This window comes from Pseudochaenichthys georgianus, chromosome 12 (assembly GCF_902827115.2).
Source record: "Pseudochaenichthys georgianus chromosome 12, fPseGeo1.2, whole genome shotgun sequence".
Classification (NCBI taxonomy): domain Eukaryota; kingdom Metazoa; phylum Chordata; class Actinopteri; order Perciformes; family Channichthyidae; genus Pseudochaenichthys; species Pseudochaenichthys georgianus.
In genome coordinates, this window is record NC_047514.1 from 13,265,712 (window position 1) to 13,287,370 (window position 21,659).

The window sequence follows — 21,659 nt, forward strand, 5'->3', positions numbered from 1 at the left end:
TATAACCCTTTGTATTAACTCGCAATTTGTTCACAAAATGTTGGTTTTGTAACCCATTTTTTATCTTTATAGTTATTAAAATGAGTCTAGTACCGCGGGGATGTGTGTTCTTCAGTATGTTGTCAGTAATGAAAAATCATCTTTCGCAATTATGTCACATTATTCTGCAATGAATTAGATATGTATAACCATAAATTACATTTTAAATCGACGTAACGACTCCAGTTGAAGGTGCATATGATAGGCTGCAATGCTGCCAGCTGAAGGGAAACCATTGCAAGCGTCTCAGTGCACGTCCTACTTGTAAAGCTCTACGGCAGGGCGATTTTGCGCGTTCCCGTGACTCCTCGCCATAGAAAACAAAGCTGAACGTCTTCCATAACAGCAGCTAGGGGTGCAGACTTGAGGAATATCCGAAATTAACCTGGATACATCGTGCTGAATATGGATATAGTGGGTGTAGCATCGTTGGAAACCGAGCCTTCTCGGCTGGGGTGACGGCAGGACATTAAGCGAGACTGACGAAAATAACATCAGTGTTTTTTTTCTCGGGGTGCTTTGTCTTGTCCACCTAACGATAGCAAACCATCATTCCCATTTCAATTGCAAGATATTCAGCTGGTGACTACTAGCTGTCGCCGGGATGTATCATTATGTTGTCACCTAAAAGGAACTGCTAGGACGTTGGATTGTGAAGGATAAGCAGAAAACCTCTCCGAGGTCCCATCGGGTTGTCACCGGGACCTGAATCTGTGTTAGCCACAGTCGCGGACCCCACTGTTTTCGGCGATATGGCGGAGCAGGGCTACACATCCTGGTGAGTGCGCACAGCATCGCGCTACCGATTAGCAGTGGCTACCTTACGTTAGCAGATGCTACAGCTAAGCCCGAATCATATAGGTCACTAAACCAATGAATTATATTTCTGACAATTCACGGAAGTACGTGGCTCTTCACATAAATGCATTCAGGTGCATGTATCACCGTCTAGAGCGCAAATGTCATCTATTTTTTTCTCTTGCAGCTTATATATTGCTAACAGCTAACCTGAACAGGCTGGTTAGCTAGCAGCGGCTAATCAGCTCCACCAGCTGACGCTATGCTAACCCAGCATCGCTCTATTCCAATGGTGCTATTGTGAGCGAGCTAGCTGCCTGCCTAACGGCTTGATAAGCTCATTGGTTAGCCAGTTGGTGAATGGCTCGTTCGCTCAATTATACAGCGCTAGCTTTCTGTAAATCGTAATGTTTCACAATAAGCAGAACGTTGCATGACAGTGTCAAGCTGATGATTAAACGTTAACCGTGTCACCAAATGACTGTTAGCTTATTAGATGGCTTGCTGGCCGTCGTCGACCCGCTGCACACACACAATAACAAAGGTTCTGCCGTAGAGCTAAGCTAGCTAACTGGCATCGCAGTCATGTCCAAAAATGCCAGTTTGAGATTGACACTGCCGAATACGATAGGTTGTAACAAAACATGTCTGCAGAATTGTGAGATATACACAATTGTAGCCAGGTTATCGTTACAGTTGAATTGTAGTGAATGGTGGAGAATAGATTAAAGAGATGATCACCGAAATGCGTTGCCCCCCTGAATGAATATGACCTGACTTTTTATTGAGGCCTAGCTAATTAATGTAGGCCAAATTATGCTTGTTTGATCCCGACAACACGGGTTGAATGTGTCATGATTATTTTAAATGCAGCATCTTCTTATGTACGAATTCAAAACCAAAAACTCTCCAACAGCAGACCTACGTTCGCTTATGGGTAGAGCTCCACAGAAAAGCTGTGTGTGGATGCTTGGCTTTGTAAAACTCGCATTTATATCATTGTTTTGTGAATCATTTTTGGAATTTCAGTCGTTATTCTTTTCCCATCCATTGTTTGACTTGATTAGTATCGGTTTGAGACGGCTTAACCAAAGTTTTTTTCTACTATATTTGGACAAATGTGTAGGAGCTTTGTGTCATTGTAGTTTTGATAAACATCCTGTCATACATCCAAAGTGTTCAACCACTAAAACATTTCTCTTTTGATGTTATAATATGCCAACGTTTTGTCATTAACACAGATATTTTACATGTTTTAACTGTTAGTATTGACGGCCTTTTATATTTTATTTAACCTAAATTCTAAGATAAGATGGACCTTTAACAATACTCAAGACATTCACTGAGGTTTTGGGGAATTGTTATGACATCCATTGTAACTATCAGTTTTTATCATTTAATAAAACAGCAGTAGTTTTATCAGTGAATGCAATGTGACATCCTTTGTAAATTGGAAACATTTTGCAGGCTTATATTGTAAGCAAGAAATACCTGAATATGTACTACAAACAAGAATTCCTGACAATAAATTGTGAGCTTTCTCGACATATTTTACCTTCCCAAAATGCACTGCAACTTTCAAGACTGTCCAATGGTGGACTGCGAGGCTTATGATTTTAGATAATTAACCTTAGGTTAACAAAAGTGATGGCAAATTGCATTAAGATAAAGTTGAGAGGAAATGCACAGGAAATAGTATAATGTTTACTCTTACTACACTATTAGGACAGTGACAATCTTTAGTGTGAGACTTGCCTAAATGTCAGTGAAGATTATTCAGAGATGAATAATGAGTAAAGGTGGCAACACAGCTGAAGCTTCAACTATACTAAAGCTGAACAAATTTGGCTTTACGGTACGGCCACACAGCAGCTTTTCGAAAATCGTGGAGCTGGGCGTGTCTGAAAGCTTGGGGATTTTTTGCGAGCAACGCGACCAACAACCAATCACATGAATCTCCCGCCCCCGACATACAAAGCAAAAAATCCCCGGGATTTCACCCACTGTCTCTGCCACCTCCCTCCATGCCTGGTTCCTCCAGTTTAAAGTAACTCGTTACTTTACTCGTTACTTTACTCGCAGGGCCGGCCCGCCCCTCCCTGCAGGCAGATCACGCAGACTGCTCACGTTTCAAATGTTCTCTTTACTTCAGTTTCCATTGTCGCATAAGACTGATCCAGATCCTGAATGTTTTCCTATCTGACCGTGGCTGTCCTCTGTCTCCTGCTATCTGTATATTTTGCGCAGTCTATCTCTGCTCACGCTGTTGCGTCGGCGTGTTCTCCTGCGTGTTGGCCATGTGTTGCACTGGAGCCAGACACCGCAAAGACTTCAGCCGAGCACGTACGAACTGCGCATGCGTGAGTGGCAATAACTCTCCTTACCAGCAGGCGGCGGTAGTGTGTATTCGTCATTCAAAACAGGCAACAACCGGAAAACAGAGAAGAAGAACAGACTACGTGATATAAACAAACAACAAATAGCTGTGCGTTAGCTTCACCTTAGCATGTGTTCTTTGCAGGTGTTTGTTGAGGTTTGATTATGACTGACTTTAGTAAGTAACGATGTAACGCGTGTCGGCCGGGGCAATGTTAGTAACTGTAGTGTGATTACTGAATTATAAAAGTAGCGCGTTACACTACTCTGTTACCGACAAAAGTAATAGTATTACAGTAACGCGTTACACCCAACTCTGGTTCTGGTCGTAAAGAACCGGGTGATTTGCTACCGTAATTTCTCATTTGGAATATGAGGAAATGAACTGCGGTCTGGTTCTCCCTGCTTACACGCGGTTTGATTTTGGCTAGCACTTCTACTGTCAGATTTGCATAAACGTGATTTGATTGGCTGACGCTTCCAGCTCAGCTTCAAAAGTTGAACATTGCTCAACTTTTGAATCCTGGAAATCCTGGAAATCTTCGCTTCGCTCCCCCACAATGCAGTTCAGCGAAAAGCGAGGCAAAGTGACGTCATCCCCATTCAAAGTCAATGTGCAGAGAAGCGTTGGAAGCGGTGGAAGATTCATCTAAAGCTGCTGTGTGGACGTACCGTTAGAACCACAAATCATAAGTCACATTTTTACCACTGCATTATGCAAAGACTAAGACAGTCACTGATTTAAAATGAATCAGCAATTTGTTTGCACTGCACATAAACATACCATCATCTACAATATTACACCACTGACACAAGCTATTGCTTTTTTATTTATGTCCTTACATTGGTTTCACAGACATTCGGTTGTAAACGAGTATGAACATATAAGACTTTGGAGGCTGTAAATCGGAATGAAAAATGTACAAATTACATCGCCATCATATCCATCTTTATACAGGAGTTAAAAACCCTTCATTTCATTTGGCGTAATTGTGGTTGAGAAATATTAATGCATTTTTAGTTAACTGTGTGACGACTACATCAAATCACTTATTTATTATATTTAAATGTGCATAGTGCTTTTAAAACCTCATCCAGTCTTTTGACATTTTAATCCGACAGTTTTGTCTGCTTTTGTTACTCTGCCCTCACATCTTTAGCCATATGACGCTTGAAAGCACCAATGCAAACAATCAGAGTCTTAAATATTGTTTATTGTTATAAATAGTTTTTGTGGTATTTGATCAAAGCAAATGTTAGACTACACAGTCGGCTAATTACTTTGTTTGCAGACATTTGGTTTGGATGCTGGGCTTGGCAGCATTGTATAGGTAAACCACGGCAAGCCCTGCTCAGCGTTGTGGTGATCAACTGGCTAATGTACAGTTTTGTTTGAAAGCTGCCAAGTAGTGTTTTGTTGCCCCTTTTAACTGTCATGGCGCTAGTTCAGTTCAATGCTAATCAATAGATAGCTTTGTTACATAACACTGGGTTATCCATTTGTAATTAGGTTTTTTTCTCTTAGCTTCACTTTTTTTTAGGTTTTGCAGCTTGTCAATTGCATGCTGTGTAGGTTAGAACTTTAAAACCATCCCATTTTAGGTGAAATTGTGAAAGTAGTGCTTCCTGAAAGACACACATCATATACAATCACTCATTAGGTTAGAGCAGACCAACCTGGTTGGCCGTATACCCATATGCTATTTAATTTTCTATATATACATTTCTCTTTGTATCTGAGAAACCTCAATGAGTCAATTAACCTGTTTGTGCCATCTTGTGAAAGTCTGATTTAAAAAAAAATAAAATAAAAATCCTTAGTAAGAAACCACCACATTTTACCATTATTTGCTATCGCTGGTCGATCAAGTATTGACAAAATAAAAATGCGACCCTTTTTAAATTGCATCCTTATATTTTGCAGTAGCTATTTTTGCCCAATTGTGTGCATTTGCTTGGTTTAGCGTCTCAGTTGAACGCATTGTTAAGCATATGAATAACAGGACTTAGTGATGTTATCACATGAGTGAACAAAAACATTCTGGTGTCATGACCGAGCTCTCGCAGTTAGTCAGTCAACCCACTCTGCCCGCACAGCCAGGTATAATATTCAGTATAAACAGGGCAGCCACTAACCACATCAATCAAACTGAAAGACACACATTATGCTGATTTGTAATGTAGTGTTTTCACACATACTATGGCTTGTTTTGGATGGCAATGGTTGCAGGTCTAAATAATGTATATTTCCTTTTCCTTTTTTGTTAATTAATTTGATGGTTACTAAGATCTAATTCCTTAATCCCAATATCAAGACTATCCATCGTGAAATCTAATTTAAACTTGGCCTTTCTATAAATGTACCGATCAAGTAGACGTTCAGAGTTAAAAAAGTAGGAGATATTGAAATTGACTTCACATTTAAAATAAGTCGATTCACCTCATTAACAGTAATATCTAGTGATATCCTTTCTAAGCATCTGTGTTACACTACAGAAGACAAATGACAGCAAGACACCTCACATATTCGCTTTTACATCCCTTTTTACATGTAAAGAATTTTTTTTTATTTATATATTTTTATTTATTTTATTTAATGTTACAAAACAAAAATGACCATGTTCACGTCTTAAAGTCATCCTGAGGCCTTAGTTTTGGTTTACAATTACTAGGGATGCACGATATTGGGTTTTTGATACCGATAACTTTCTGCTTCTCAAGACCGATAATAAAAAAAAAAAATTACGCCACTAATTATTTTAAAGCATGTGTATTTTTTTTCCTTGGCCGCCCCGTAGTTTCAGAGCGCATCGAGTTTAAAATACCATCTACAAGCTGATGCTGACAGCCCCGCTCCTGCCGCCCGCTTGTGGCAGACCACACTTCCACGCTCACCGGCAGGCACCGACTGGCCATCTGGAGGACCGGGAGGGTGTGTGTATCAGGGTTTCCGTTAGCCGGTAATTACCGGTTTTTAGCTGGTAAAATTTATAAAAAACCGGTAAATTCAAAATCTGACGGTCAAAATGTCTGGTAATAATTAGGGAGGCTCCGATCGATTGGCTGCCGGTCATTATCGGCCGATATTCACTCTTAATAGTTTGATCGGTGCTCTCTATAAAGGCCGATCAGGAGAGCTGGATCTGATCGATATGGACATAAACGCGAGTGAAGTGTAACCGGACGCGAGAGAGAGAGAGATCAGATCAGCTGCTGAGTCTGACCGAGACACGCAGCTCTGCATAATCACCTGAAGCCCCGCCCTCTGTTTAGCGGGCTGCAGGAGCTGCATGAGAAACTGACCGGCTGTCAGGAGAGAGAGGGAGGGAGAGGGGGAAAGAGAGGATCCGTTTCTCCCGTGTTATTATTCAAAGTTGATGTAAACTTCTGAATAATGTACGTTATCTACTACAAGTAGTTTGTTTGAATGTAATAATTATGTTTGTTGTTTGTGGAATCATTTATTGAAAAATGAATCTGAATTTTTCGATCTGTTACGATTATAAACTGAAGCAATATAAAAATGAGCCCGTGAACTGAGTTTTAAACTGAAGCATATCTGCTCATAGTCCGGTAATTACCTGCTAACGGAAACTCTGCTACACAACTATTATTATTATTATTGAAATATGACCGGTAAGTTTCAAATTAGTCCGGTAAAATGAATTCTGCCCGGACATTTGACCTGCGAGAAAAAATCCTAGCGGAAACCCTGGTGTGTATGTGTGGCCCGAGCGAGCGAGACCTTACGTGCATTGTTGTTGTTAGCATCTGGTGCTAGCTAGCTGCACTAACGGATATAAGGAGCTGTTGAAATGAAAACAGAGGAGCGACATTTCGCCACAACTGCGCCGAGCACTTGACTTTATGCAGGAAGCAGACAGCGGGACATTGTAGGAGAAGTCAGCACACTCAGCACGGATACATGAACATGATTGCAGCTCCGGTTCGAGCATATGCTTTGAGTTGCACATAGCTCCAATATGTGCGCGCGCACACACACACACACACACACTGTATTGTATTATTGTCTTCGTACGCTTTTAACACACCATCGTAGCGATGGCGATGTTTCAGGTGACTGATCAGGTTCGAAGTATTAGGGAGCGCTGGATTTGTGAAGAACTCCCCTCTTCCTAAACCACTAATACCACAGTACTGGCAAAACGGGAGGAGCCGAGTGGAAAAACAAGCGCCCCTCATCCCAATCCACCCACACCGCAGTATTTTTTTCTTTTTTTTGTACCCAAAAAATATATTGTATATTATCGGGGCTATTAATACTGGTATCGGGTTTATCGGGATGACGTCATAATTCCTAATATCGGACCGATAATTATCGTGCATCCCTAAAAATTACACAACATCATGTATGTGTTGCTTCTTTTGGGCTTGTTTTCATAGACCTGGTTGCTTATTTCTCTCAAATCTGGCAACAGAGTGGGCTTAGTGTCTAATAGTAGCAGTAAGCTAACGAGAGGCTACGTTCAGCTGGTGACTCGGGAGTCGGGACAGAGACAATGTCAGGAGTTTGGAAGTATTATAAAATTGAAAGCGAAGGCAGTAACAGCCAGATGCAATGTTTGCAAGGCGGAGGTTCCGCGTGGTGGAAAGAACAGAGCTACGTTCAACACGACCAATCTAATACGCTACCTGAGAAACCACCAACAACAACACGACGAGTACACAGCGGCCACTCAGGTAACGGCACTGAAACAACCAACACTTTCAGAGACTTTTAAAAGGAAAGAGAAACTGCCCCAGAACAGTGAAAAGGCCAACAAAATAACAGCCAAGATAGCTGAATGCATCGCGTTGGATGACCAGCCGTTATCTGTTACCTTTTTTTTCTCTTAATGCATTGCATACAGATCGGATCGGGAAAAATCGGTATCGGCAGATTGTCAAAATCAAATGATCGGAATCGGATCGGGAGCAAAAAAAGGTGATCGGGACATCCCTAACGCTGACTCCTCATCAACTCTCTTTCAAACAGGGAAATAAAACCAGGGAAGGGCCTTAAATACACGCAGAAGCTACGCATGAGAGGTGTGCTTATTTTCTTGGAGGCAAAGAGGTCACCGTTGATCACAGATACAATTGTTGTTCCCACTACATCCATAATTGAATGAGAAAGTGGAGGCAGATAAATGTTAATTCCCAATTCAAGGTCCAGCAGCAAATCCAGCCAGTGGCTACTGCAAGCTGAAGTGAATGATATTGAGCGTAAAGTTAATGTACTGTTAATGTCAGGGGCTCCCAATCTTTTCAGTTTGTGTCATTTATCTCCATGTGTATAATCTGGTGAGACCTGAGTTAGATATTATTTTAGTTATTGAGACCTCACATGGCAGCATCTCTAAAAGTCTTCATTGTGGTCTGGTGACCTGGGCCTTAGTGGTCAAGTCATGCATGCAACTGGGCTCGATGGAGGACCGTATTGGAATTGTGTTATTGAAAACCTAGTCTGTCAGTGAACAAGGACGTCTTATGGCACTTTGGGCGGCCATCCAGCCCTCAACAGTCCGGGATTGTATTTTTTTTTTTTTTAAATGTTCCATTCATCTATCCCACCCATGTTCTACAGGCTTCTGTGCGCAGATTTCAGACGAACCAGTTCGGTACTAGAATATGAATTAGGGCCGTGGTTGATTAGACTAGCCTTCTATCTGCCCGCTGTGTTGACAGTGAGGCAGTGACATCATTTGTGTTTGCGTGTAGAAGAACAAGGTCAGTTTCTTAATCACTTTCTTAATGCTTGAGCCCAAACTGTTGGCAAGACATTTAACCTGTTTGGTTTAAAAGCCAAAAATAGAAACATTGTCATTTTGTGTCACATTGGTTGTGACCTACATTCGGGGCCAAGTATACTGGCCTATTTGTATTTGGACAAATCTGTAAAGATGCAGTATTGTCCCAGTGTTCTGTTTCCACAGTAAACTACAAGTCCCCTCCTCCCACTTTAGAAACCCTTTCGTTATTTCTGTTCTACTCAATGAATGAAAAAGACAGGAGATTGTGCCTTATTTCCTCCCATCCGCATCACAAAGAAACAGCGAATTCCTGCGTCACATGCCACCAGAATGAGAAATGATTTGCAGCACAGAATTTTTTTATGCAAGGGCTTTTGTCTCTTGGAAGAAAGCTAGTAATGCAGCCTTGCGATACTCAAAAGATCGATTATTATTCGCCAGGGCTGCCGAATAATCGATTTTGATCATGGTCAGTTTCTGGCAACCCTAGTATATACTATGCAGTGTTTCCCCTACCACTGTCTTGGTGCGCCCCACGCACCCCCCTGAAATTCAAGGTGTTTATTCATTTTTATTTTTTTTAATATATATATAGCACCAAATTGCAAATAATCTATAACTACTGTCACTTTTCACATTGAACATGTGCTCTTTTATTAAATAAACTAAATGCTTTCATTTTAAGTTGTGAGGTTAGTGTTTTTGACCCTAAGAAACACTGAAACATTAAATTAAACATGAATCAATAACACTAATCCACAGCTCCTCTCTCTGTAAACCTAGGGGAAACACTGCTATGTATACTTATTAGAATTTAGAACTTACATTGCTAGCCAATATTATCCAAATGGAATGACCTTTTCTGAGCAAACCGCTAACTCATGAGCTACATTTTAGAGCATTGAATTGTTTATCCTCTATGTTAAAGTTTCATAGCTAGGGTCTGCTATTTGATTGTTGAAGGTATTACATTTATATTCACAGTTTGTTGTTTCATCAAGTAAGGATTAATTGCTATAATTTTAGACTGTGCGAAATGTTTGCTTTAAAAAAAAGATGACCCAGAGCTCACTAAATCAAACTCTGATACAAAGGAAACTTAGGAAAGTGTAGTAGTTGGAAAAATAAAAGAAACTGTTACAGATGCTGGTTCAACTCTGGTTATTTTTGAAGAACAGTAATTTGTAGTGAAACAAAGATCCTGTTATGTGTCGTTATGACAGTGTTGCCGGGGGTCAACTTATGTGGTTTTCCTGTATGGAGCATCTGTCATCATGACTTGTAAGGCTTTCTGCCCACTTTGCACACTCTTGAGAGTGGTTAATATAGCCCACACAATGCTGACTTTTTGATAGGGATGTCCCGATCACCTTTTTTTGCTTCCGATCATTTGATTTTGACAATTTGCCGATACCGATTTTTGCCGATCCGATCTTTATGCAATGCATTAAGAAAAAAAAAAGGTAACAGATAACGGCTGGTCATCCAATGCGATGAATTCAGCTATCTAGTTATTTGTTTGGCCTTTTCACTGTTCTGGGGCAGTTTCTCTTTCCTTTTAAAAGTCTCTGAAAGTGTTGGTTGTTTCAGTGCCGTTACCTGAGTGGCCGCTGTGTACTCGCCGTGTTGTTGTTGGTGTTTGTTTCTCAGGTAGCGTATTAGATTGGTCGTGTTGAACGTAGCTCTGTTCTTTCCACCACGCGGAACCTCCGCCTTGCAAACATTGCATCTGGCTGTTACACTGCCTTCGCTTTCAATTTTATAATACTTCCAAACTCCTGACATTTTCTCTGTCCCGACTCCCGAGTCACCAGCTGAACGTAGCCTCTCGTTAGCTTACTGCTACTATTAGACACTGCGCCCACTCTGTTGCCAGATTTCAGAGAAATAAGCAACCAGGTCTGAAAACAAGCCCAAAGAAAGCAACACATACATGATGTTGTGTAATTTTAAACCAAAACTAAGTCCTCAGGATGACTTTAAGACGTGAACATGGTAATTTTTGTTTTGTAACATTAAATAAAAAAAAAATATTTTATAAAAAAAAAAAAAATCCCGATCCCCGATTTTTTTTTTTCTCCCGATCTTTTGAAAATCACGTGATCGGCTCCGATCCCCGATCACGTGATCGGATCGGGACATCTCTACTTTTTGAGGCCACTACGGTTATAAGAGTTAAAAATATCTGCTAAGTATACCTTACCCTTTATACAGTGTGACATATACACTTGAATAATAAACTGTGGAGGACAAATGTGATCGTGGGACTTTGTATTAACTACCTCAAACATATCTTTGGCATTAATGTATTGCAGTAACATAATGTCTAACATATATGCAAGACAAGTGCAGTTTTGTGTAACTAAAATGTGACGTATTGCATTATGGGATTGTAAGCAAACATGTTGTACAGACCTTGGACCCTATGTCTGCGTACCCAGTTGTATACTTTCTCTTTCCTTTAAGTATGTACTGCAGCTGCACTTACAAAGAATATACTGTTGCACACAATTGTATGCATACAATTGGGATATTTCTTCATAACATTGAGCCTCAAACTTTGACCCTCTCACTCATATATCCGCTGTGCTTGCTATGGATTGTGGTTCAGAATAGCAAGAAAGTGATGCTGGTGCTCATACTACAAATTGCACCTTAATGCAGTAGGACATATTGGTATGTTTGGCATACTGCACGTGTAATTCTATGTATTTAAACAATATTTGTCTTGCATACTAAATAGTATGGTAGCATGTAAGGGTGTAACGGTTCACAGAAGTCACGGTTCGGTTCGTAACTCGGTTTGGAGGTCACGGTTCGGTACGGTTCGGTACAACAAGAACAAGCAAAAAAAAAAAAAAAAAGTCCCAAATGCATAATTCCAGGTTTGTTGTTATTTATTTTTGAACAGTAGTGCAAGTTTCAGTCTCAAAATAAGGAACTCTGACATTTTGAATAATTAACTGTATTAAACAGTTAAAAACAAACCATAAACAGTACCACACACACTCAGATGGCCATATTATCTATAATGGCTGATGTCAAACAAAAAGGTTTCATCAAGCTGTAAAACTAAAAAGAATGTCTTGCATCATAAATAATAAGAAAGCGTTTCAAGAGCGCAAAGTCGTTGAAAAACATATGCCAAAAGCTTCCGTTATTTATTTTGGTTTCACGGCTCTCATGTCTATTGGCTTCTTAAAAACAGCGGGGATCAGCTGTTGAACTGCTGTTGTCTTTTGCCGGGCTCCGGTGATTGGCAAATCTGGGTGATCCCTTCTGATATGATTTAGGATGTTTGGCGTGTGTTACCATTAGCATACCGCACCGCTGTAGAACAACGCCGACACACCGTCCTCGTCGGATCCACCACTCGCACACTTCATCGTTGTTGTAGTCCACAGGGAACCCGAAATGTTCCCACACAGCTGATTTAAAAGAAGCAGGTGGGTTCTAGCTCCTGTGTGTTATCTGAAATCGCCATACTAACTTTTCTTCTTCTTGTATTTAGTTCGTTTTGTTGTTGTGTTTCTTCTTGTTCTTCATTTGTTGTTTAAGGGCGGCTGGCAAACAGCTTTTAGGCGCAATACCGCCCCCTGGATTATAAATAGTGTAGTGGATGCTGCCCTGAAGGACAGACTTTTTTCCCACTCGTAAAAAAAAAGGCGTATTCCCCGTGTGACTGCATGTGCCGAACCGTGACGTCCGAACCGTGACGGGACGAATACCGTTACACCCCTAGTAGCATGGGTGTATTGAAACGCACAATAGGGTTTTTATTTTCATTTCGGGACATTTCTTAGTGCATTATATTGAATTCAGAAACTCAACTAAAATGGCAGTGTGAAATATAGTGCATGAAGTAGCTAGATTTGGAAAGTTTCCAACACAGCCCATGATAGTGTTCATACCAATTTCAAAAGATATCAGCCTCCTCACTGGGTTGAATAGAGCTGATTAGTCAGACAAATGGATCAGCTGATGGCTTATAGAATCCTGTGTATGACTATGATGCATTAGTGCAGACTGAGATGATGATGATGATTGTATTGGGGCTCACTAGTCTTATTGTGTTTTTTAACTTCAACATACATACCTCACCCAGAGACGGAGACAGACAGGTCGGGGTCAAACCTGCACATCCAAACTGCAGGCAGCCTTCACAATGGCAGCCTTGTCTTTGCCGCAGAAAAAGGCCTGCATTATAAGGTTGAATGTCTACGCTACGTCAAGCCCCCAGATCATTTATATGGGAACAATTTGCTGCGTTGACACAACACCAGTCTGCAAACTAGAAGCCTGATCATCATGTCTTGACAAACCCGAACTAAGATGCCTAATCTTCAATCTAAAGTGTAATACTCTTTTTAACATAAGCCTAGCTGAGCATATGCTTATGTCGGCTCCTCTTCAGTATTTCTAGTCAGTCTCACAAAACACAATAACATGTACAGATTGCAAGAGGGTTCAAGATGTTTGCAGAATTTAATTTTGACTGAGTCAATTAATGAATGTCTGCAGATAAAATAAATCTTTGACTGTGACAAACATCTTTGATATCAAAATGAAGAGGCTAGATCTATGGAGAACTTTGTGTTCTTTAATCCATAGAAATTAGAGAGGGGTGCAGCAACAACCAGGAAGTATTGATGTTTGGGTGTGGACCAGCCTCAGTTGTGAGAATAAACCCCTTCTCTAACTGTATGACTGTTGGTTTTTTAACAGTTTTTTTGCAGTTTTTATTTTGAATTGTTTTGGTGTAATTGTGGCACCCACCGTTCTCTGGGAAAACATTTATGTCCTAACAGCAACATTTGTGCAGCGTGTTGTGCGGGGATTCACATTGTATTGGATATCATTTGAGGCATTCACGCAAAAGCATTGTAAATTCTTCTTGTCTTATTATTTGACTACACTGATAACAGTCGGTCCAGTTCCCTTTTTATATATATATACATTATATCCACACACATCAATTTTGGTTGTGGGAGTATGTTTGGCTGGATGGGGAAATGTGTCCCCTGTGCCTGCAGAGATTCAAAGTAGTGGTGATAAAATGTCCCCGACCGATGTGGGATTGTCAAATTGCAGCATCTGAAATGATTGACTGAAATTACCGTTGGCAAACTCCTTTTTTCTTATTTTCTACAGCATGCAACTGTGACACGATGGTTTTGAGCTGATATTGTGTATGTTGGAGTTGAATATGAAGTAGGTAGAAAAGAGAAAGGGATACCTGCACAGTTAAACCGAGGCTAGAACTTTCATGGCTCACTGTCTCTATTGGGATATTAGCCTCAACAGCTAATAACCGGACATATTTGTTTTGTATTTCAAAGTCTGCTTGGTGGTGTGTGATATAGAATACATTTATGTGCATTGTTTGAAATGAAAGATGTACAGCCATATTCTCTCTCTCTCTCTCTCTCTCTCACACTCTCTCGGAGAAGCTTCATGCAGGGTGAAATGGCAGAGGGACAGATTTCCCTCTTTAATAATAATAAATAATTAGAGTGACTTACTGAACATTAAAGAACAAAGTTGGGAAACATTGAATTGATCTGGAGGGTGACAGGAAGTCTGAGTGCATCAGATGGGCATTGAAGACCAACAACACATGTGTTTTCCCTCACCTCAGCTTGTATCAGCAATATGCTCACAAACTAAACGGGGACAAGTTCCAAAAATCACAACAATAATCATCATTATCAAATTGCAGTCTGCTGGCAGCACCAACAAAAGGAGGAAGCACATTAACAAGGGCTTGTATTCTTAGAGTCTTTTCAAAATGCCTCATTTACTTTGTTCATGTGAAACGATAGTTACGGCTGTAACTACGGTTCTATGAGTCCCGGATGACCGCCAGAGGCGGTGCTTTAGCACTGGATATGTCCATCGCGCGCATGCGCAGCTCGAGTACCAATAACAACAAAGTCACCTGTGACCCACGTGACACCGGCTACATCAGCCGGTGTCGACAGAGGATCTGTTCCCAGAATCTTCTCGCGAGCACACAAGAATTCTGAGTGACAGGAAACTCTGGCGGTCATCCGGGACTCATAGAACCGTAGTTACAGCCGTAACTATCGTTCTATTTCGTCCCTACTGACCGCCAGAGGCGGTGCTTTAGCACTGGATGACCTATACCAACCATGTCATGAAGAATCCAAGCACTTACTCACCTAGTTGGAAGCAGCGGAGCTTGGCCACAAGACCACCCCCAGGGGGTGAGGAGTGGCGACATTGACCCGGTAGAACCTGGAGAATGTGCCCGAAGACACCCATGACGCCGCGGCGCAGATGGTCTCCAGGGGCACCCCTCTTAGGGCAGCCCACGATGTTGAGACGCCTCTTGTAGAGTGGCATCTGGCCCCTGATGGCGGGGGGCGGCCAATGGCCCCATAGGCACATGTGATGGTATCCACCACCCAGTGGGACAGCCGCTGCTTCGAGAGAGCACGACCCTTCCTAGTGCCGCCATGGCAAACGAAGAGCTGCTCTGACTGTCGTATACAGGCCGTAGCATCAATATACGCGCACAGGGCACAGCAACTCAGGTGTGCCGTTCTCCTGTGGAATGTTAAAGCGTGCCAGCTGGATAGGCCGATTGGAGTGGGCTAGTGGAAGCACCTTGGGCAAGAACGCCACATTCGGCCAGAGGGTGACACCCGAGCCATCGGAGTTCCACCTCAGGCATGTACTGCTTACGGAGAGGGCATGAAGCTCTCCGACTCGCTTCCCTGAGGTTATGGCAAGCAGAAATGCTGCCTTCAGGGACAGCCATTTAAGCCCGACCTGGGCCAAGGGTTCGAAGGGAGGAGATGATAGTGCATCCAACACTAGGGGCAGGTCCCAAGCCGGGGCCCTTGGGGTGCTAGGGGGGCGCTGCCGTAGAGCCCCTCTTAGAAAGAGGGACACCAACCTGTGGCGCCATCGACTCCGACATGTCGGGCAGAGATAGCAGCCATATACACCTTCAAAGTGGAGTGAGAACGTCCACTATCCAGAAGGGACTGCAGAAACTCTAAAATGGTGGCCACGGAGCAATGTCCCGGATTCTCAGCCTTACTCACACACCAGTGGGAGAAGAGCCTCCATTTGCACTCATACTGTGCCCGAGTGGATGGAGCTCTGGCATTCAGGATAGTTTCCCTGACAGATGCCGTGACACCGCTCAACAGTGGGTTGGGCCCTGCAGAGGCCAAACCCAGAGCTGAAGGCGGCGAGGGTCGGGATGCCAGATCTGACCCTTGAGCTGTGACAGGAGGTCCTTCCTGTCGGGGAGACGCCACGGTGGGCTGCCGCAGAGACTGCGTAGCAGTGGGAACCAGACTCTCCCCGGCCAGCGGGGGGGCGACTAGAAGGAGCCTGTGCCCCTGGGTAAGGACCCTCTGAAGCGTCTGAAGTATCAGAGGCAACGGCGGGAAGGCATACAGGAGAGTGTCCGGCCAGTCGTGCGCCAGGGCATCCTGACCCAATGGGCTGGTCACCTCCGACCAGGAGAACCAGAGGGGGCAGTGCCTCGACTCTTCCGAGGCAAAGAGGTCCACCTCGGCCCTGCCGAAGAGGCTCCAAATTATCTCCACCACCTCCGGGTGAAGCCTCCACTCCCCCGGTGGAGGCTTGCGCCGTGAGAGGAAATCTGCGACCTGATTCAGGTCCCCTGGCAGAAAAACTGCCCGCAGACTGGTGAGGCGGGGGAGCGCCAAGGCAAGAGGCTCTGCGAAACGCGGAGCAGCTGTGCGGACCTGACGCCCCCCTGGTGGTTGATTTGGGCAACTGCGGACATGTTGTCCGAACGAACGAGCACATGCCTGCCCGCCAGTTGGGGTAAAAAGTGCATGAGTGCGAGCAACACCGCTCGAAGCTCCAGCACATTGATATGGCGTGCACCTTCCTGGGCAGACCACTGACCCTGCACAGTCCTGCCCTGCCACACCGCCCCCCACCCCGAGAGACACGCATCCACAGTGACAGTCTCCCGGCGGGATGGGATGGTGCCCATGGGCACACCCCTCAGGACCACTCTATGTCCCTCCAGCGGGACATAGAGTGGAGGCACCGCTGAGACACCCTGACTCTCTTGTGCCTGTGCCGCTTGGCGTCCAAGTGACGGCTGTTCAGCCACATCTGCATGGGGCGCAGTGACAACAGGCCCAAGGGCACGACGGCTGAGGCAGCTGTCAGTCTGCCTAAGAGCCGGAGGAACTGTATGTAAGGCACCCTCTTGCCTAGTCTGAAGATGCGAAGATGGTGGGAAATGTCGTCCACACGACGAGGTGTCAAGTAGGCCCTCATGGTGACCGAATCTAGGACCATCCCCAGATAAGTGACCTGCTGGGAAGGGTCCAGGCAGGGTCCAGGCGCCGTATCCTGGGCCCCTTGGGCCCGGGACGGCGCGCAAACCAGCCAGTCGTCCAGGTATGGCAGGACCTTCATGCCCTGTGCCTGCAGGGGAGCGAGTGCTGCCGCAACAACCCTGGTGAACACCCTTGGGGAGAGGGAGAGACCAAAGGGAAGCACCCGAAACTGATAATGTCGACCCTGAAAGGCGAACCTCAAGAACCTCCGGTGATGGGATGCAATTGGCACGTGGAAGTAGGCGTCCCTCAAGTCCACGGTTGTGAACCACTCCTTCTGTGTGACAACACGAAGGGTGTCTGCTGTGGTTAGCATATGGAAGGGTAGTACCCTCAGGAATCTGTTGATTCCTCTGAGGTCCAGAACTGGACGGAATCCGCCAACTTTCTTGCTCACAAGAAAGTACGTCGAGTAGAACCCCCCGCTCTGACGCAGGGGGTCCACTGGCTCGATTGCGCCTTTGGCCAAGAGGACGGACAACTCTTGGGCTAGCGCTAAGGCCTTCGCCGGGTCCTTGACAACTGTCATTCTGACCCGGCCGAAGGCTAGGGGCCGGCGTCGGAACTGCAACTCGTAGCCCCGGGTTAGTGTGGAAACCACCCAGGGGTCGGAAATACAGGCAGCCCAGTAGCTGAGCTGCTGCTGGGAAAACCAGCCGACGACCGGCCCCGGGACTTCAGGGCCTAGCCCCCCGGCCCCTGGAGCCCCTCGGGGGGCGCCGGTAAGGCTCTGAAGCGCGAGGCCGCCTGGAAGCCAGGCGACCTGGGGCACGAAAGTCATTGGCCGGTTGAGTGGGCCGCTGGGAACTCTGCCGACCACCCCAGTAAGCCGGTGGCTGAGCGCGGCTGCTAGAGCGGCCCCTGGGCCTGCCGGGAGCGGCCGCGGGACTGCGAAGACCCGAGAGCTGCTGCCTGGTCTGCCTCGCTTGGGCAGCGCGCTCCAGTGTCTCCAGGGCAGCTGACCCAAACAGCTCGACTGGCACGCTACGTAGGACCCTCCTACATGTCTCCGTCAGTGGTGACTGGGCCAGCCAAACCTGGCGACGAGTCTGTACCAGAAAAGACATAACTCGTCCCAATTCCCTAGTCATTAGGGCAAAGGCCTGCAGTGATGCATCGCTGAGGCCCAGCAAAGAAGGCTCGGCCGGAGCCTGCTGCAGCGAGGCGGAGACGGCCAGCATTAGATGGGAGAGGGAGTTCCCGATACGACCCATGCGTGCCGCTGCGTCGTAGGCCCTACAGAGCAGCCCATCCGTGACCCTGCACTGAGGCTGAGGGCACCTGACCTCAGGCCTTAAAGCCTCGTCAGGAGCCAGAATCAGGGAGGCGATGGCAGGCTCAATGGGTGGCATGCCACCCAGCCCCGCCCTCGCCGGGTCCTGCATGGCAGCCAAGGTCCGGGCATCGGAACCAGTGCGGCTAAAGGCCCTGGTGTCCCTCCAGCATGCCTGGAGCTCCCTCAGGTACTCCTCTGAAGGAGGAACGGTGAGGGGGACACGGGCTGGGTTACGCCTGAAGAAGGCACTAGCCGGAGCCAAGTTGGCCTGCGGAACCGGAATCTGCAGGTGCGCCAAGGCTGTATGAATGATGGCCGCCATGGAGCCGTCCTCCCCGTCCTGCAGAGACCCCTGAGCAGAGGAGAGGGAAAACTCCTCGAGCGGGACCTCGTCCTCCGTCTCTTCATTGAAGAGGTTAGCCGAAGCCGCTAGCGACGAGGCATCCTCGTACAGAGGTGCGGCAACCGAAGGAGGGGCGGCAACCGAAGGAGGGGCAGCAACCGAAGGAGGGGCAGGCGGCCCGCTAGCAGCCCGCTAGCAGCCCCTATACCGGGCCCCGGCTGAAGGGCCCCGAGGAGCGACTTCATCGTGTCCATGTCGGTAGCTAGCTGATCCACTCTAGAGGACAGCCTGTTCCTAGTCCTCTTATTGGGGGGTGCACCCATGGCCATCGCTCCCTCAAGTCGCCAGGGACGGTCGAACTGATCTGGGGGAGGATGTGACCAAGAGAGGTGTCCGTTGGCTGCCGCCAGACGTTCCACCTCAGTGATTCTAGCCACTCTGAGTGCCCGGGGCATGCAGCTACAGTTCATGCAGGCCCCTACTGTGAGAGCTTCCCTTAGAAGCTCGAGGCCGAGGCAAGAGGGGCAACGGTCGTGGCCGTCCTCGGGCTCGAGAGAAGCCATACAGGCGCTACATGAATGAGCCATTCTGTTGGTAGCCAGATGCAGAGAAGCCGGGAGCGGGTGTGGGAACACAGCCTTCACCAGCTACCTGCCCTTCACTGGCTGAGCCGAGGCGAGTGCCAGATGCAGCGGGAGCGGGTGCGGGAACGCAGCCTTCACCAGCTACCTGCTTAAACCAAAACACAAGGCAGTTAGCGTCTACCAGGAGCGGGGGAGAGAACACTGCCTTCACTGGTTAATTTACAGACGAATGCCTGATGCAGCGTAACCGGGAGCGGGTGCGGGAACATAGCCTTCACCAGCTACCTGCTTAACAGAAAACACAAGGCAGTTTAGCGTCTACCAGGAGCGGGGGCGAGAACACTGCCTTCACTGGTTAATTTACAGACAAATGCCGGATGCAGCATAACCGGGGGCGGGTGCGGGAACACAGCCTTCACCAGCTACCTGCTTAACAGAAAACACCAGGCAGTTTAGCGTCTACCAGGAGCGGGGGCGAGAACACTGCCTTCACTGGTTAATTTACAGACGAATGCCAGACGCAGCGTAACCGGGAGCACAGCCTTCACCAGCTACCTGCTTAACGCAAAAAACCAGGCCGTTTAGCGCCTACCAGGAGCGGGGGCGCAAACACTGCCTTCACTGGTTAAACTGAAGATGAACGCCAGATGCAGCGTAACCGGGAGCGGGTGTGGGAACACAGACTTCACCAGCTACTTGTTTAACAGGATAAACACGGCAACTTTAGCGTTAAATCAAAGGCGAATGCCAGCTGTAGCTAAAGAAAAAAGAACGGCACGGGAAACTCCGGTGCTCAACCCGGCGTCCGCCGAGTGGCTGCAGCCGCTACTGCTAACTAGCCAGTACAGCTCAATGCCAATGAAGTTTAGCTCAATGCTAATGAAGTTTAGCTCAATGCTAATGAAGTTTAGCTCAATGCTAATGAGGTTTAGCTCAATGCTAATGACGTTTGGCTCAGCGCCGCGGCCAAAACAGTACAAAAGCACAGCAATACTCCTGGGAGAGGGAGCGAAAACACCTCCGTCACCAAAAGACTCAGCAAACAGACAGAAATCAGGACAACTAGGCTGGGAGAGGGAGTAGAAACACTGCCGTCGCCAACCAAGCCGACACCAACCTGTCCGAACGAAGTCTCTGCGCAGCCAGCCGCAGCTCCTGGAGGACGGGTAATCCCGCGGCCCCGACTGGATGAGTCGCGAAGCTACACGCAGCCAGCTGTTTGCAGAGAATCCTTAACAAATGTTCCGAACGAACGAACGAACGCTGTAGGCTACAAAAAATGTAGCCAAGGTACTCTCGCGCAGCGAGAAGATGAAAAGGAACAGATCCTCTGTCGACACCGGCTGATGTAGCCGGTGTCACGTCGGTCACAAGTGACTTTGTTGTTATTGGTACTCGAGCTGCGCATGCGCGCGATGGACATATCCAGTGCTAAAGCACCGCCTCTGGCGGTCAGTAGGGACGAAATAGAACTTAAGGAAGGGACAATGTTTGTTTAGTAGAAAAGTAAACAATGCAAGTTGTTACCGTTAATCGATGTAATATCCGTTTGACGGCCGTTGTTATGGAAACTGACCATGTTTAGATGCAGAAACACTGTGTACTTTTATGTTTGGAATTACACTAAAGGTAATTTGCAGTATCACCACATATACGCGTGTACTCATGTTCCTGTTTGTATCTCTCTCTCCTCTTCAGGGCGTACTCCCTAGTTGACTCCAGCCAGGTGTCCACCTTCCTCATCTCCATCCTCCTCATCGTTTATGGCAGCTTCAGGTGAGTGTCTCTAAATACTGACTTACAGAAGACACCTTGTTTGCATTATTACACCTCTAACCTCCAGAAGTTCATGATACGATAAAAAAACTGTCAGATCAAGTCTGAATTTCTTCTCGCATCACTGCAGAATGAACACATATTTAACACAAGGGAAAACACATGTAATATAACATGACAATCTCTGAAGACATCTTATTATTGTTTATTGTGATTTCTAAAATAACAGTTGATGCTTTAAACTCAGTCACAGGCTTCTTGCTATGACTGCCACTCTCAACAAAAGGCCTTTTGTTTACAAAAGCTTTTGCTTCTAAGTGTCATGGTGTATTTTCTCATTTTGGAACATAAACC

General features: G+C 45.8%; 1 protein-coding gene across 2 annotated transcripts in view; it reads left to right on the forward strand.

Moving 5' to 3' along the window:
- Positions 1 to 267: 267 nt before the first annotated feature.
- Positions 268 to 21,659, forward strand: part of sppl3 (signal peptide peptidase 3) — a 39,185-nt gene continuing 17,793 nt past the window's right edge. The window contains exons 1-2 of one of the 2 annotated variants that reach the window (XM_034095680.2): positions 268 to 817; positions 21,228 to 21,305. In XM_034095680.2, the coding sequence (XP_033951571.1) occupies positions 792 to 817; positions 21,228 to 21,305 (104 nt within the window). In that variant the 5' untranslated portion in view covers positions 268 to 791. The remainder of the gene's footprint in view (positions 818 to 21,227; positions 21,306 to 21,659) is intronic. The other variant, XM_034095679.2, reaches the window with a different exon arrangement.